This window comes from Terrapene carolina, unplaced genomic scaffold (genome assembly GCF_002925995.2).
Source record: "Terrapene carolina triunguis isolate 2854851 unplaced genomic scaffold, T_m_triunguis-2.0 Scaffold85, whole genome shotgun sequence".
In the NCBI taxonomy this organism is placed as follows: domain Eukaryota; kingdom Metazoa; phylum Chordata; order Testudines; family Emydidae; genus Terrapene; species Terrapene triunguis.
Window position 1 is genome coordinate 33,529,209 of NW_020664436.1, and position 16,798 is coordinate 33,546,006.

Below are 16,798 nucleotides of genomic sequence, written 5' to 3' on the forward strand. Positions count from 1 at the left end.
AGAATCCTCTATCTAGGTCCCTAGCTGGCGTGTCTTACTCAAAAGCACAGTGATTGCCAGATTTGGGGTCAGGAAGGAGTTATCCCCCCAGGTCAGATGGGCTGGGGCACTGGGGATTTTTTCCTCCCTTCCTCAGAAGCACAGGGTGTGGTTAACGTGCTAGGACCATCTGGGTCTCTCTCACCTCATAAATTCCCTGACACTGCAGAGACCTCTGGCCCTTGGGGACCTCAGTCTCCCCTGTTCCCTGCCTGTGGCACGCAGTTTAGTTTTTTGAGGATTAAATGCTTTAGTCTAATTCAAGTCTCTGGGCTTACTCTAGATGTATCTGGATGGAACTTCATGAATCCTGATATACATTAATTAGATCCTCTAGTCTGAATTCTGGTCTCTTCTGGCCTTAATATCTCTGTGAAACTATGGCCTAGAGAACTATTCAAACATGTTTTACTGGGAAAGCCTCACAAGTCATCTTGCTTCTATGAGGGTCAGAGAGAGCACGCGCTGGTGGTCAACTATATTTCAACACACACAGACAACAAACTCAAACATTAGGTTCCAGTTTCCATCATACATACCCCTCCTTTTCAATGGTTCAAAAACCCAACACCAACAGCTTCATTTTATCTCTGGCCTCTCTTTCTGCTCCCTCCCCCGCCCAGTCTAACAATGTCTGTTTTGGCACTAAACTGTAAAACCTCCCCTACTTCCCAAAAGCAGTCTATTCCTATATACAAAATTAGTTCATAAGCTTAAGTTTGTTTTCTCCCATCCCAGAGAATTACATTTGCACTTGTGCATTGGTGATACGCGTTACAATTTAACCCATTGCAAATTCACACTGGATCACATTATCAACGAGAGAAAATAATGGCTGTGATCATAGCCGCTCATGCTGAATACAATGTCTCCTGAATGGGCACATGTCACCACCAGCACATCACCACCAGTTTAGGTCAGAGGGAAGCACAGCTTACTTGTAGGAGCATTCTATAGATCGGAAGGGTGGACAGGCATATTGGGTGTGCCATTCAAACAGGTAGGTGCAATCAGGAGTTTCTTTTAGAAACACTGGCTGAAAAAAAATAGAACCAGAGTTGTTTATATTTCACATCTCTAAATACAGCGGTGAACAAAAATTTTCCCTACTTCAGTTGGCTTTCAAACATTAGTGCAGTTAGACAAGACACCAATCAGAGATCTAACATTATATAGCTGAATGCAGAGGATACCTTCACATGTTACTAGTCCTAAAGTTGTGTATACACGACCAGAGCTCAGAAAAAAGCCATTCATCAAGGGCATGTAAAAATGTTACCCACAGGAAAGGGTCAAGAACCACTGGCTCTTCTAGAGGATTGTAGGGAGGGAGGAGTAGCAGCAGAGCAGCGTAAGGGCCACTGTTTCTTTAACCAGGGAGGAAAAGGAAAAAAAGAGGGATCGGAGTGGATAGAACTGCTAGCTTCTGCCCAGTTCCCTCCAAAATGGGAGTAGGCAAGCAGAGCAACCCCATAGCCACTGGTCCTTTCAGAGTATGGGCTAGGGAAAAAGGAGCAGAGGGATCAGGAGGAGGAGGGCCATCTGCACCTTCAAGGTGATATTGAGGGCTACAGAAACAGCCCTGTGAAGATGTAAATTAATTGCATTTATGAGTGGACAGATTTGATTCATTCGGGGGTGGCAGAACTGGACGTGCCAACATGGCCATAAAAAAAAAATAAAGCAGTCCTGGCTTTGGGAAGTTGGGGCTTTTAGGAACATGGCAGTGCAGCAATATATTTCTTCCAAACTAAGAGGCTTAATCCTCAGGCGAGTACATTCCAGGAAGTTATTTATGCTCTGCAATGCAGCTCTTCTGGAAGCATTTGTTTCAACTTGGTTTCAAGCACACTCTTACTAAACATCAGGCAGCCTTAAAAAGGTGGAATCTACCACTGTCTGTGGGGGCAAGATTAGCATGATCAAGAGGAACACATTTCCCAGAATTCTAATAATTCACTTAAGGTATGTTTGTTATAAAAAAATATAATCTCGCTTAACGTGTAACAAAAGAATAAAAAGAATGCCCTGTTCTTCTGTAGGACAAGCTACTCATCCTCACGCCATGCGTTTTACACTTTCAAAAAATCAAATTATTCAAATAAGGAAAGATCCTTTCCCAGTCTCCTTTAAAAGCCAGTTCAGGGCTCATGATTCAGCTACTGTAGTCATAGTAATTCTCCAGTAAGAGGAATGGTGCTGGAGATTTCCCTGAGGTCCCCACATCATGCCAGGCAGACATCCAGATGCCACATCAGGGTGCCCTTCATTTAGCTGCTGATGCATTTTCTATCTAGCCACATTATCCCAAAACTAAGGAGAAGAACAAAATAATTTAACTCAGTTGGGGGGGGGGGGGGGGAAAAGCAGTGAGAGGTGTTGTTTCAAGAAACGTGTAATCCTCCTTTAACAACAAGATGCATAAGTTTTCCTTACACTTGTCTCCCCAGCCCTCTGAGTATGATAACTCATGAGGAGAATTTCAGAAAGTTATTTTTTCTGCAGCTCCCGAAGACTTTTCTCAGTGTACAAAAGATAGACTAACCTCCAGAGTGTTGTGATCACAGTAAAAAAATATGGCAGTTGAGCGTTCATATATTTTGTGGCATCTCTCTCCACTGGTATAATTGATTTTTATTAATCCATTTTCAAAGGTCAGCTTCTCAGTATACAAACCTTTTAAAATTAGATAGGAAAAAAAAACAGCTGAAATAGAAGCAAATTACTACTTGAATCCAACTACAGAAAGCTAATCCAGTACATTTGCACAGTTATAGTCAATACTTCTGCCAGCAGGCCACAAGGACTAGGTAAGGGACAGTAATTTAAAGAAAGGATACATTTCTGCCAGTACGGTCTCAGATCATGACAGAGAAGTTACAGGTTTCTGGTGATATTAGGTTTTTTAGCTACATCGAATAACTCCATCTTAGCTGTGAAAGAAAATTTCTATGCAGAAAGACTGCCATAGTCGGAGGCCTCGTGTGCTCTTCTGCAATGTCTTTACCATCATTGCCAGTTAGACGACAGAATGTGCACAGGTTCTTCTCTCTACTCTGAAATCATCCTGACATTTTCACTGAAGCCACAGTCCTCCATTTGCCAGCCAATGTAGCCACCTCATCTGCCCTTTAACTCCCCTCAAAGCACCACATTAAAAACAGCCTCCAGTAAGAGAAGGGACTCTGCTCCCCCACAGTCAGTCATTGACACTTGTGCATTAGCCAATGAAGATTCATAGAAAGCTGCTCCAGCAGATGCAGTGCTCTTAGTCGCTCCCAACCCGAGCTACTGATTCACTGTGGTCTGTACCCTACAGTTGAGTGGCAGTACAGGACTTATTCAAAGCTGACAACTGGATTTGGGGCATCATTGACTAGAGTCAGAAAGAGAGATGGTAAGGACAGCTTCTAGTTATACAGAAGCCATTTTAGGGAACACAGAAGTAGGAGCTGCTCCTTAAATGATGTTTTACTACTTTATATTAAGATCTGCTTGGCAGTGGTTCTTTACCTCTGGGAGATGCACAGTAAAGCACAATGCACTGAAAAGCTGCACTCGCACTTCCAGAGTGACACAGCAACCCCCTCCCAACTCCTCTCACTAAATCCAACAACTACTATACCTGCTACTTTTCTAAGAGACTGGTCGTGCTTCTTTACTTGGCATGATGACACATTGCTCTGATGATTCGGCTGAGGGCACTCTTCCGTTATTCTCTCACAGACTCTGAAATAGTAGTCGTATTCATCTGTACTCACTTTCTTCTCCATCCCAGAAAGAGGCCTCAGATCATACACAAAACCGTACTTTGGATCTTTCACTTGACAGTTATCTCCTTTAAATCAAAGTTAACAGAAGGCTTAAATTGCAAATAAATTAACACAGCTAAACACAAGCTATGCAATATACACTCCGAGAGAGTTATACATACTCACAGCTGCAGAGTCAAACCTGCACAAAGGACAGTCCTTATTAGGCAGCCTCCTGCCCATCACTTCTAAGAACCCTAGAGTAAATTTTGCTCCAAACTTTATTGGAAGGCCACTTCAGTTAAAGCAACTCATTTCTGTTGATCACGTGAGAAGCCACTTAAAAGCTAAATAAAAGAGTGGAACTCAATGACAATTAAGAGAAAAGCTCAACAATTTTTAATAACCTCTTAAAATTGTTAGATAAAAAAAACTTATAATATTCACTGTTTTAAAGCAATATTCAAAAATAGACTCATGAGGCAAAATATGGCCATGGATCAAAAACTGTCTAGGAAGCAGGACAGAGCAGGATTAAATAGTCAACTTTCATCATGCCAAAAGGTTAAAAGTGGAGGAGTGCCAGGTCCAGGACCTTTATTTATTAATGATCTGCAAATAGAGAATGAGTAGTGAGATAGCAAGGAGGAGAGCAGTTTTGGATGGGCACCTTAACCCACTGCTGCCTAGTGTAGAGCTCTTGCACCTTTCTCTAAGCATCGGGTGACAATACTGGACTAAGACAACTCAGGAATTGCCACTGCAGATCAGACCTATGTTCAGACAGCATAATGTACACTTACATATTTTATCTGTACATCACAGCTTTACTTAAATGTAAGAACTAGAGTAGTTGTGGGTTAAACTGCAACTTGAAGAGCCAAACCTTAAGCTGGTGTAAGTCAGTATAGCTTCACTGCCTTCAATGGATGGAACTACACTGATTTACACCAGCTAAGGTTCTTGTGCCACATTTTTAAACACAGATTTTAATCAAACCAAGACACCTGTGTGTTGACAATCATCACCGTATATTTCCAGCTATTCCTGCCACATGCCACCAAGCTTACTAGGGCCCAAATAAAGGTAATTTTAATGGGATTGGCCTTTGCAGCAGTACTGATCCTACAGCATTATCAAGAGTAATAATAATGGTTCAGAGTACTTTTATAACAAAACTTCTGATTTTTGCTTATACATCATTGACAATTTAAAACAGAGAAAAACTAAGAGTTCAGGATCGCAATGGCACACAGAAGTTACCAGACGGCTTCTTTGGAAGCCAGGACATTTAACATTAGAGCTTGAAATAAAAAATGTACCCAGCCCCCACCAGCATGACGGCTAAGTTTATGAGCCTGGGTCGGAAACCTGTGCTGCCACACCCTACCCGAGGGTTACACTTTGTGACTTTCATGAAGCACAGTGTACCATGAAAGTACACAACTTGTTTCTTTGTCACCATCACAGGTCAGTGGATTTTTCAGATACTAAAAGCTCTCTCTTCCTAAGCAAGATGAGCCTTTAGTGCTCTGAGATTTTGTGTATGAAGGAGCAATTACATAACTATTTTCACAAAAGCATTGTGTACAAAACTGTTGTAATATTAAGGAATAAGATCACATTTCATATTTAATTCCAATTTATAGACTTTTTTTTACCTTCTGCTCTGTGGACAGGACAGGCTGCCAGGGTTCTCCAGATAAACACAAATTCACAACCATCCTCATGCTGAAACACAGGTGATCCCTACAATACAAACACATGGGGATTATTCTAATATTTAAGGTTTCTCTTTCTGGGTAAGCAGTGAGAGGGGAGAAGATAAATGCATTTTATAAACAAACAAAATCAAAGTATTTCTAACTCATGGAGATTGAATTCAAGCAGACTTGCATCTAATGCCAGTACTTTTAACCCTACGAATCAGGTCCCTGAACAAAGCCACTTTTATTGAGTAATAATGGGGAGTCTAGTATTGCACAGCATAAAACTTTATTCAATAAAAGCCGATGAAAATGTTATTTTCCCTTTTCTGGTTATTAGAGTACACTGAAAAACATTGCTAAAACCCTAACCGTAAGCAAAATTTAGAGGCCCCAATTATGTTTTTTTTTCTGGAATGGAGAAATAAAATACATTTTGTTACATGCCATAAGACTGACCTATTACTAGGATTTGAATTTTATATAAAATCAACACACACACACACACACACACACACACACACACACACACACTTACTAGGGTTTGATCACACTCAAAGAGGATACGTGTAGAATAGCGCTGTTTATCTTTGCATGTGTCACCATTCAAGTAAATAATACTAAGAGACCCATCGGTAGCAGCTTGAGGACTTATCTGAATAACACCAAGGTTCTGGCCTTTATCAGCAGATTTCACACAAGATCCTATTGCACCACCTGCAGGAATAGGAAATTTTATGTCAGCATGTTGCATTTTCATTACAGAAAACTCCACTTATGTAGACATACCATATATACTTGTTCATAAGCCGAATTTTTTTTAGTAAAAAAGGGAAGCACCAGAGACGGGGGTCGGCTTATGAACAGGTATAGGGAGGGAGAGGTGGGACACAGCCCCTTCTCCCAACACAGGGAGCAAGGAGAGGCAGCCCAGCCAGCAGAGCCAGAAGGGAAGAGGCGGGGCCAGAGTCTCTCCGCTTCTTGCCACGCTGCTCTCCCCCGCAGCCTCCGAAGCAGCTGCAGCCCCGGGGCTTGTAGGCTGCAGCCGTGCCGCTCAGCCCCGCCCCCCAGAGCAGGCTGTAGCCATGCCGCCTGGGTGCTGGAACACGCTGCGGCCACGCTCCCCGGCCCAGCCCGCTGGAACATTCTGCGGCCGCGCTGCCCGGTCTGGCCTGCTGGAGCAGGCTGCGGCCATGCCAGCCAGGCCAGAGACATCCTCCCCTGGCCCTCCCCAGATAAGGTGGGAAGGGATGGTATGGGGAGAGTGTGGGGGTCCCTGGCTACGGGTGGGGTCATGTGGGGGGTGGTCACAGGGGTTGCTTCTCCCCCCAAAAAATTTCCCCACGAGTTGCTGTTCCAGTCCGTCAGGATAAGCAGCTGGCGTGCCGGGACACTTTGTTTACTTAGGTTTACCTCCGTGCCTGCGGACGCTCAAGGTAAACAAACCATCTCGGCCCACCAGTGGCTTATCCTGATGGCCCGGGAGCCAAAGTTTGCTGACCGCTGAATTATAGGGTCGGCTTATCAACGGGTTATAAAAATTTTCCATTTTTATTTATGCATCTTGGGGGGGTCCGCTTATAAACAAACCGGCTTATGATCGAGTATATATGGTAATTTTTTTTAAAAGGAGTGGGTCAAAAAATGCAGCAGCTCATATCTAAGAGTGAACTGGTCAGGGATCAACTATATAAAAAGAGTCACCAGTTCATCTGAAACGGACAGCACATTTTATTCATAACTTTACTTTGTTTTGTTAGACAATAGACTGAAAATGCACCTTGCTAAGTTTATTTATTCATGATTGTGTTTCCAGCAAGTTGTCTTACCACATTAAGATAAACAGAAGGGGCTTTTTTTAAAAAAAAATATATTTATGGCTACCACCTTTGCTATAGCATGTACTAACAGCAAACTGGTTCAATCCTAAAATAAACGTAACAGAAAGAGATAAATATAAATTCTTTACTTCATAAAAATTACTTAAATCAGTACTTAAGTCATAAACCACAAGCTAGGAAGAGAGCATTTTAATGCACCACTGTCAGCTTACCAGGGCATCCGGGCACATAAGGTAGAGGCTTGCAAACATTCAAATAGAAAGTTCTTGTTTTTGCATCTTTTGAAGTATCTACAGCGATCCAGGGCTCTCCCTCTTTGCTCAAGTCACTTAGATCATACTCATTGCCAGCTGAGTCTGAAATGTATTTGGGATGTACAATAAATTGAGGGGATATATATGGTATTGTATATTAAAAAACCCTGACCTTCTTTGTCATGTTCTTGTTACAAGGTTAGATGGCTCCTCAATACATACTAAGTCTCATTACCTATATGAATTTATTAATTAAGGCAGCAGTTCCCAAACTGATCCATAGGACCCCTGCAGAAGGTTCATGAAAAGCTAGCTGGCCAGCCAAAAACACTGGCTCGGTTATACCAAACTGCATGCAGTATTGCTGTAGCCATGTTGGTCCCAGGACATATGAGAGCCAAAAGTGGGTGAGGTAATATCTTTTAGTGGACCAACTTCTGTTGGTGAGACGCACAAGCTTTCCAGCTTACACAGAGCTCTTCTTCAGGTCATCTTTGTGTAAGCTGGAAAGCTTGTCTCTCTCACCAACAGAAGTTGGTCCAATAGATTATCTCACCTACTTCATCTTTCTAATACCACAGTATGGACAGAAAATGTATTATATTCCCTTAGTTTTCCATGCAAGCATTGAGGTAATTGTCACAGGAATGTTATGAAATAGACTTCTGGACCTTTCCTCTCCCCTTTGTTGTTAATATGGTACACTACGGAAAAGAGACAAGAACGCACTCCCAAATTAAGTACACTAGTAGAGCATGTTTTTAGCTATCTATACTGAGGTGGCACCCGAATAGGATCAGGATCTCACTAGGCTCAATGTCGTACATACAGTTCTCAATTAAAATGTTTTGGTTTTTTCCCCCCCAAGCAAATTCTTTCCCTTGGCATAGCCTTCCAAATGAACAGTATATAGACTTAATAAAAGCGACCACATGCGGCAGTATCACTGAATCTGGAAGCAACATAGAATCTGTCTACAGACAAATCAAAGGGCATAATGCTGTTGTTCTCACAGCTCTATGGGTATAAGGATTAATGCTCTACGGGTGTGAAACATGGACCTATTATGAACAGCACATTAAAAATCTTGACAGTTTCTATTTGCAACACCTACAATGACAGCTGGGCATCAAATGGCAGGTCCAGCATCCAACATGGAAGTCTTGTCAAAAGCTGGTTCAGTTGGTATCAAGAGTTATTTGCTTTGCATCCAACTGATATGGACACTCTGATGGACTGGTTATGTAAGTTGTATGCCTGAGACCCATCAATCAAAACATATTCTGTATAGTGAATGAAATGCTTCAAAAGAAGCTGAAACAGGGTCTGCACAAAGTGAGTATTTCAGACAATCTTCGAGAGGCTGGCAACTGACCATATTGCATGGTGCCAGGCCATAAGGGTGGGGGTCCACGACTTTGAGAAAAACCACGTTGCATAGTGGGAAGCAGATCACCCGCTACAGCAATAACCTGCAGTTCAACCAGCACAACCAGGCAAATGGCCCTGTGGTTAGTGCAGTAAGTGTTATTCTTCCCCAACTGGTCTTTGGAGCCATGCTATGGCCCATCAATACAAACGGAGATTGTCGACATCCTCTAATTCGGGGTAACGAATATTATTATTATTATTATTCAGACCTAGCTGCATGACATACAGACACATGCAAATGACCATACAGCTGACTCTTTCCAGCGCAGACTAAAGAATAGAGTGGTTGTCAAAAGGCAGCTATCAAGCTTGGTAGGGTCAACATTTCATATACATCTATTTGCAAAGTCAATTAGTTCCTAGCTTTCTCCTAAAACTAAGGCTTTTATGCAGTCTTCTAAGAAGAGGGAAAGTCTAGTACCCTAGGAACATGAGACACCACTGGCATGCAACAGAGGAACCTTCCATTTTTAGGCTTCTAATGGGGTTAACAGTTGTGAAGAGAGCCGCTTCTGACTAAGTGGGTATTCACCCACGAAAGCTTATGCTCCAATACATTTGTTAGTCTTTAAGGTGCCACAGGACTCTTTGTTGCTTCCTTTTAGGTACTACTCAGCCACGTAAATGAAGTATTTTAGTCAAACACCTCTCTGAGGACAATCCCAGCTTAGGACACCAAAAAGCTACCACATGGTTTCCAAGTCATTCATAGTCATAAATCAGGAAAGATTTGTAGCTTCATCATACTGAGATAAGGAACAAGTCGTTTTACTTATCTAAATAAGCAGCATCACCAATGTCAGTACTCTGGGCACTTCTAAAATACTTAAAAATACAAACAGCAACCACATAACATACCAGATAAAGCACCCCTTGAAGCCCAAATTCTCCACTTTCACTAACAATCATCACTATCAATATTTGCTTCTTTAGCAGCCTCCTAACAAGATGTGCTGCAGCACATTCTGCAGGTGCAAAGAAGTTATCGGTAGGGTTTACATGTGACAAAACAGATTGTTAAAGAGCCAAGCCACTAGGGAAAACAGTGCAACATGTGACTCAGATGTGGATTACTGATCAAATATACATCTAACTTTTAAAATGTTAGAAAAAAAGAGTGCTACATTAGGAAACAATAATTAATATGTACCATTAAATAACTGCAGTTTAGCCCTCCATGAGTCATCTACCCACATGTTTTTACATACTTATTTATAAACTAATCATTACATTTTTAGCTCATTTTTAGAAAAGAATCAAAACTAGTGCTAACAAACAAGGGTTAGAAAAGAGTCCTGTGGCACCCTATAGACCAACAGACGCATAGGAGCATGAGCTTTCGTGGGTGAATACCCACTTCTTCGGATGCATGTGGGTATTCACCCACGAAAGCTCATGCTCCTATGCACCTGTTGGTCTATAGGGTGCCACAGGACTCTTTGCTGCTTTTACAGATCCAGACTAACACGGCTACCCCTTTGATAAGGGTTAGAAAAGTTCATCTAGACGCTTATCCTGAAGACGAGTTTTTAAACATTTTTGACCCTACCTCAAACTTTCACCCATCTCCATAGAAAGCTTTACCTTTCGTTCAATTACCCTCACTCTCACCTCCCTGATATGCATTTCATGGAACACGCCCACAGTAACAGTGTACTTACCAGTAACCTGGCAGTCTACTGGAGCAGGGGCACAGGCTAAGGCTGTATGAAACTCAAAGAAAGTATTATGGATGCCCAGTGCACTGTTTATTTCTTCATCCACAAATTTAAGTTCTCCAGGGTACGAGTCATTGCAGATGAAAGTCACTGTAAAAGTGTCGGATGCTCCTGTGTGAAGATATAGCAAATGATCTACTGTTAGGTGCAAATGAAATTTGTTTTCTAATCTCAGATTAAAGAAAAGTGAGCACTCTAAGAATAACAGTCACTCTACTAACTCAATATATCCATTTGTTGCATTAAATCAAACTGCAAACCTTAATATCGGTCAGAAAAATTCTACCTTGCAGTCTGCAGTGTTTAGAACTACAAATCAAAACTCCCAAACAGGGAGCGTTTAGAGGATCTGGGCCAGAATTATTCAACTGCCAATTAGAGTCAAAAACAAAATAAAAAACACCCCAGTTTAAACAGACTTGTCATAGGAAGCATATCAAATGGGCCGCTGAGGCTGATTTCAGAAACAAGTACACCTCTACCCCAATATAACGCGACCGGATATAACACGAATTCTGATATAACGCGGTAAAGCAGTGCTCTGGGGGGACGGGGCTGTGCACTCCGGCGGATCAAAGCAAGTTCAATATAACACGGTTTCACCTATAACACGGTAAGATTTTTTGGCTCCCGAGGACAGCGTTATATCGAGGTAGAGGTGTATGCCCAGTGAGAACTGTGCTCCTTGAACCCCTGACCACAAAAAAAGCAGCCCATACATATACACGCCCCATCACTATTCAGGCATCAGATATTGTTGCCATGGTTGCTGACAGGTTAGCCATGAAAAAGTGAGCTCTGATTTCTAGGCAAAGTCAAGGATCTTGGCTCAGACATTAAGGAAACAATTACAGCATCAGAAACTGCAGCACTCTTTTGGCCTATTCCAATGGAGTAACTTCCAAGCAAAAACAGGACAAATGGAGTCTCAAGACTGGCATTGCTGAGTGCAGTAGGTTGGGCGTGAAAGGAGAACAGAAGACACACTAAAAATCAGACAAATAGAGAGAACCTAAGTTACATAGGGCCTTAAGAAGCAGTGCCAAGAAGCTTGAACTTTACTTAGTATTTCTGACATTATGATGTTAGAGATCAACTTTCCAGTTACTCTTCATAATCGCAGGCTGTCCATTTTATATGGCACCCAGCAACAATAATGTTTGGTGCCAACTGTCATGGTGACAGATCTTCACCAATCTATGGAGTATCATTTAAGCATTATGCTTAGTTTTAAGACTGTACATCGACCCTTCCTGCCCAGTGCTCCTTTCTCAAACAGCCACATTCCCTTCCCAATAAACTCCATGTCTCCCAGCTCGGAACCCAGAAACTGAGTATGTTCAGACATACAAGTGAACAGTTTCCTTAGCATGTTTCAGAAAGTTAGTCTTGATAAGATATAGGAGCAGTCATTCAAGACAGTATGCCACTGTCAAGGCTGTATCCCCACTTTGAACTTTAGGGTACAAATGTAGGGGCCTGCATGAGGACTCCTAAGCTTAACTACCAGCTTAGCTTTGGTCCGCTGCCACCATCTCAAGAATTCCCTCCCTGGGAAGCCTTGAGAAACCTTTCACCAATTCCCTGGTGAACACAGATCCAAACCCCCTTGGATCTTATAACAAGGAGAAATCAATCTGGTTCTTAAAAAGAAGGCTTTTAATTAAAGAAAAAGGTAAAAATCATCTCTGTAAAATCAGTATGGAAAATAACTTTACAGGGTAATCAAACGTAAAGAGCTCAGAGGACCCCCCTCTGTCTTAGGTTCAAAGTACAGCAACCAAAGATACACACTCTGGTAAAAAGGTACATTTACAAGTTGAGAAAACAAAGTAAATCTAAGACGCCTTGCCTGGCTTTTTACTTACAAGTTTGAAATAGGAGAGACTTGTTTAGAAAGATGGGGAGAACCTGGATTGATGTCTGGTCCCTCTCAGTCCCAAGAGTGAACAACCCCTTAAAACAAAGAGCACACACAAAAGCCTTTCCCTCCCAAGATTTGAAAGTATCTTGTCCCCTTATTGGTCCTTGGGGTCAGGTGTCAGCCAGGTTACCTGAGCTTCTTAACCCTTTACAAGTAAAAGGATTTGGAGTCTCTGTACACAGAGAGCTGTTACCCTTCCCTTTATAGTTATGACAGCCACCTAGAGCTAAAAGTTACTGATCAAAGTGTTTGAAAAGTTGTTTGTCAAACAAATTGACAACTTGTGGATAATTCAATTCAGCCACAGTTTTGCCAAAAAAAGCCCAAAGAGATCATAACTTGATTTTAGTTTCAATTTGAAACTATTTCATTTTGGTTTTTCCCATCCCCCTTCCCACTCTTCCAGTGTGTGTGGGGGGGGGGGGAAGGAGGGGGAAAGAGGGAAGGGGGCAGAGAGGAGGGGATGTTTCTTCAGATTTTTATTAAGTTAAAAACACTGAGAAGAAAGTAAACTTAAATCCAAAACATTTGGTTTAAAGAAACTATGAAAATGTTGACACATTTGTTGCACAGAAAAATTGAGAGAGTCTTAACTCAGCTTTTCTGCAGAATGAAAAATTCTCATTTCCTTTGAAGTTTTTGCAGAAATTAATTTGGGTTTTCCAGTCAGCTTTAAACACTGAATTTATCAGATAGGTTTTGTGCACAAATAGCAGGGCCTGGGAACGAAAACACTACCATAGAGCTAAAGCAAATGCCAATTCATCGAAACTGTAGCACAGGATTTTGAACTCACCTGATTTTACCTCAAAATTGCCTCTATAGGTAAGAGTTAGAAATCCTTCCGGGGACAGAGAGAGGGTTTTGTCCAATCCCACTGTCCTCACTGATTTTAGACCTTCTACTTCACATCCACCAGCTGGTTTTCCGTGACCACCACCACCACAATCTGGTGCTGGTCCACAAATATTTAGCTAAAAAAAAAAATTAAAATGTGAATAATGTTAAACTTGCCTGAAGAATTAACGTTGAGAATCATTCCCACATAAAAGCAACATCAGAACATAGCCTCCGCTGCTTCTGGCCCTCAGGAGGACTATCTATACAGGATAATTAAATTCCCCATTTATGCACTCACCCTAGTTCTTGCTTACTTCCTTTATGTATGTTGACATCAGTACAGAGAGGGTAGTTTCTCAGTTTCTGACCCCCCACCACCATCCAAAAGAAACAATGGAGCATACAATGTAGTAAAGCCAGAAATACAGCAAAAACGACACTTGTTTTATAATTTTGTCAGCATCAGAAAGATGATTTTAAAGTTACTTTCGAGGTGTACCAATTGTCAGTTTGACTCTTTCCTCAAGTAGTTTCTTCAGTGGCTGGTGAGAAGAAGTTTTAACTGCCTTCAACTCCTCTCCCAAAGTAGGGCATTGCCTGGCTGACTCATAAGGATTCTGGCACAAAGGATAGGATCAGTAGTCAAACTTTCCACTTTACCAACTATGACCAGAAGGCATGAACGCAGCTTTGGCTAGCTGCAGTTTGTACATTTAAAAAATATATAAATAAATAAATAAAAAATTAAAAAGTACCATAAATTTCTTCCCAATTCCACTCGTTATATAGCCTTTTTCTGAAGATAGTGGTTGCATGTTGAACAAAAAGCCACTGTTTGGATCTCTTACAGAGCAGGACTGAAAAAAAAAATTAGGTGGGGTTGAGAGGGGAAGAAAGAGGTTAGTTATTTTAAGCAGGGACCTGCAGATAAACTTGGAATTTTTTTTATTTTATTTATTTATTTATTTATTTAAAGAGAAGTTACATACTTAGCTTTAAAAAAATTTAACCTTTACAAATATGTTTAATGACCAGGATGGGCACAACGTAATTTGGGCAAAGGCTTACTGAGATTTAATTTAGACTGACTCTAGTAGCAGTAACACATTTGTATTCTTTAGTGCGGTGCAAGAACAGCTGCCCGTTTACTGTTTGTGAAGCTACCCAAGAAAGCATGCACCACTGGTATATTGGTACAACTGAACATAATGCTCTATAAAGCAAGTCCTAAAAGTCAACTAAGGAGAACTAAATGAGGGAGAAGAGAACGCATCAATGAAATTATAGAAGGACATGCAGATGTTTTGCAACATGGCCACTAATTTAGAGCCAATCCAGGATGTGCATAAAAATATGAGGGTTATTCAATTGCCAGTGTGAAATCAGTCTGATCTCCCTACAGGTATTTACAAATCCAGATGCAGCTGTGATGAGCTGAGCATAAATCCCTAGACAGATATAATACAGTTGGTGGTCTCCGTAGGGGAGCAAACAATTCAATGATCATAGCAAGTAAGTGGTTTTTCTAGGTCGACATTCTAGTACCCTGTTTCCCCGAAAATAAGACAGTGTCTTATATTAATTTTTGCTCCCAAAGATGCGCTAGGTCTTATTTTCAGGGGAGGTCTTATTTTTCCTGGAGCTTCGGGGCCTTATATTCCGGGGTGGCCTTATTATCGGGGAGGTCTTATTTTCGGGGGGATGCCTTATATTACAGCGAGAGGCAAAACTGGAAGTAGGTCTTTTCGGGGGATGTCTTACTTTCGGGCAAACAGGGTATATTAGTAGGGCCATTTGGGAAAATTGCCTTACTGCTTCTCATGAAGTACCTGCTCTATTGATCACTTAACAGAGGACTTCACTCTTGAGTATTCTAAGTCTGGCCCCTTTCAGTAGCTCTGGATTAACTTTAAAAACTACTTTGGTAAAACTAGTTTTGCAGGAGACAATGTGAGGAAAAGGGACAACAAGAAGCACAGAGCACGAAGAACAATTTTTAATGGCTACAAAATAGCCCTCCCCACTCTCACCTGAGTTTCATCTTTTGTTGTTGTGACTGGACAAGCAGCTTCCGTTTCCCACAGAAAGGTGACAACACATTCTCGATTATCAATAAACCTGGGGCTGCTATTCTGAAAATTCAAATTGCAAAGAGAACAACATAAAATTAAAAAGACTAATTTCAAGTGCATCTGTGTTTCATCTTATGTCAAAACTACTAATTCTTGGCAATTTGCTATTTTAATAAGAGTTCAGGGGCAAATTCTCAGTTGATTGAGAATCTAGTTCAAAAGAAAAGAAAAGAAAAAGAAAAACGTTACTGCACATGCACTTTGTGGTACTTTTTCCCCTGCCAAGAGTTCAAGACTTTCAGTATGTAGGGTGCCTACACCAACCAAACAGCTTAGACTGAATAGTTAATTGTATTAAAGACCCGCATTAACCAAAAAAAGGTCCTACTTATACACTTATCTAAGCCAATTAAAATTGTGTTTTTCATAAATTTCAGGACTTGGCACATAGTCCATTATGGTAAGCAAGCAGTTACTGTTATGGAATATTGAGTAAATAGGGCCATGAAGCACTAGAGGGTTAGTTTAACTATTTCAGATAAGAAATATTCAGAAGTTTACTGTGATCGAGTGTTATAGGTCCAACCTTACCCCCAAAAGCAAAGCAGTGCAGAGTAAGTGCTAAAATCCACACAAATATATCCTATGTTCTTTGTATTAAGATTCTGAGCATGATAATGTTATGCACTGATCTCAGAGTCATGCAATATTTCAAACACCTAGGGTGCAGCAAGAACAAACCTAGAACAAGTATTATTCCAGGCTTTCTACCTTAAAACTGAATTCCCTTGCTTATGTGGAGTTAGGTAATTGTAGTTTTGATATAAACAAAGGGGAAACAGTTATACATTTATGACAAAGCATAGAGAGACAGTGAAACTGTTAAATCTGGTTGCCTTATAAAGTACATAGGTTTCCTCATTTTGGATCTATCCTCTCCCTATGGTCACATTAGAGAACTTGCAATATGTATGTATAATTTAAGACCAGTAGAGTTACGTGTGTAAATTCTCATGCGTTTCAGGGTCATATGAGAGCCAGTCTTAAATATGGCCTCCAGATCAGACCATTAACTTCTCAATTGTTAGTCTTTTTTTAAAAAAATTTGGTTAACAAACAAGACTTATTGTAAGTCAACTCTAGATACATCGCTGAAGCACTACAGTGATTGGTGGAGGGAGGGGGGAAAAAAAAATCACTATTCAGTCTTCAACAGGTCTC

The 16,798-nt window shown here is 41.1% G+C and overlaps 1 protein-coding gene across 1 annotated transcript in view; it reads right to left on the minus strand.

Moving 5' to 3' along the window:
• Window positions 1-16,798, minus strand: part of IGF2R (insulin like growth factor 2 receptor) — a 91,987-nt gene that overhangs the window by 28,319 nt on the left and 46,870 nt on the right. The window contains exons 20-29 of the mRNA XM_024195828.3: window positions 15,536-15,637; window positions 14,261-14,362; window positions 13,462-13,639; window positions 10,685-10,852; window positions 7,551-7,694; window positions 6,036-6,214; window positions 5,453-5,540; window positions 3,665-3,877; window positions 2,585-2,715; window positions 978-1,075 (exon numbers count right to left, since the gene is read on the minus strand). Of these exons, the coding sequence (XP_024051596.2) occupies window positions 978-1,075; window positions 2,585-2,715; window positions 3,665-3,877; window positions 5,453-5,540; window positions 6,036-6,214; window positions 7,551-7,694; window positions 10,685-10,852; window positions 13,462-13,639; window positions 14,261-14,362; window positions 15,536-15,637 (1,403 nt within the window). The remainder of the gene's footprint in view (window positions 1-977; window positions 1,076-2,584; window positions 2,716-3,664; window positions 3,878-5,452; window positions 5,541-6,035; window positions 6,215-7,550; window positions 7,695-10,684; window positions 10,853-13,461; window positions 13,640-14,260; window positions 14,363-15,535; window positions 15,638-16,798) is intronic.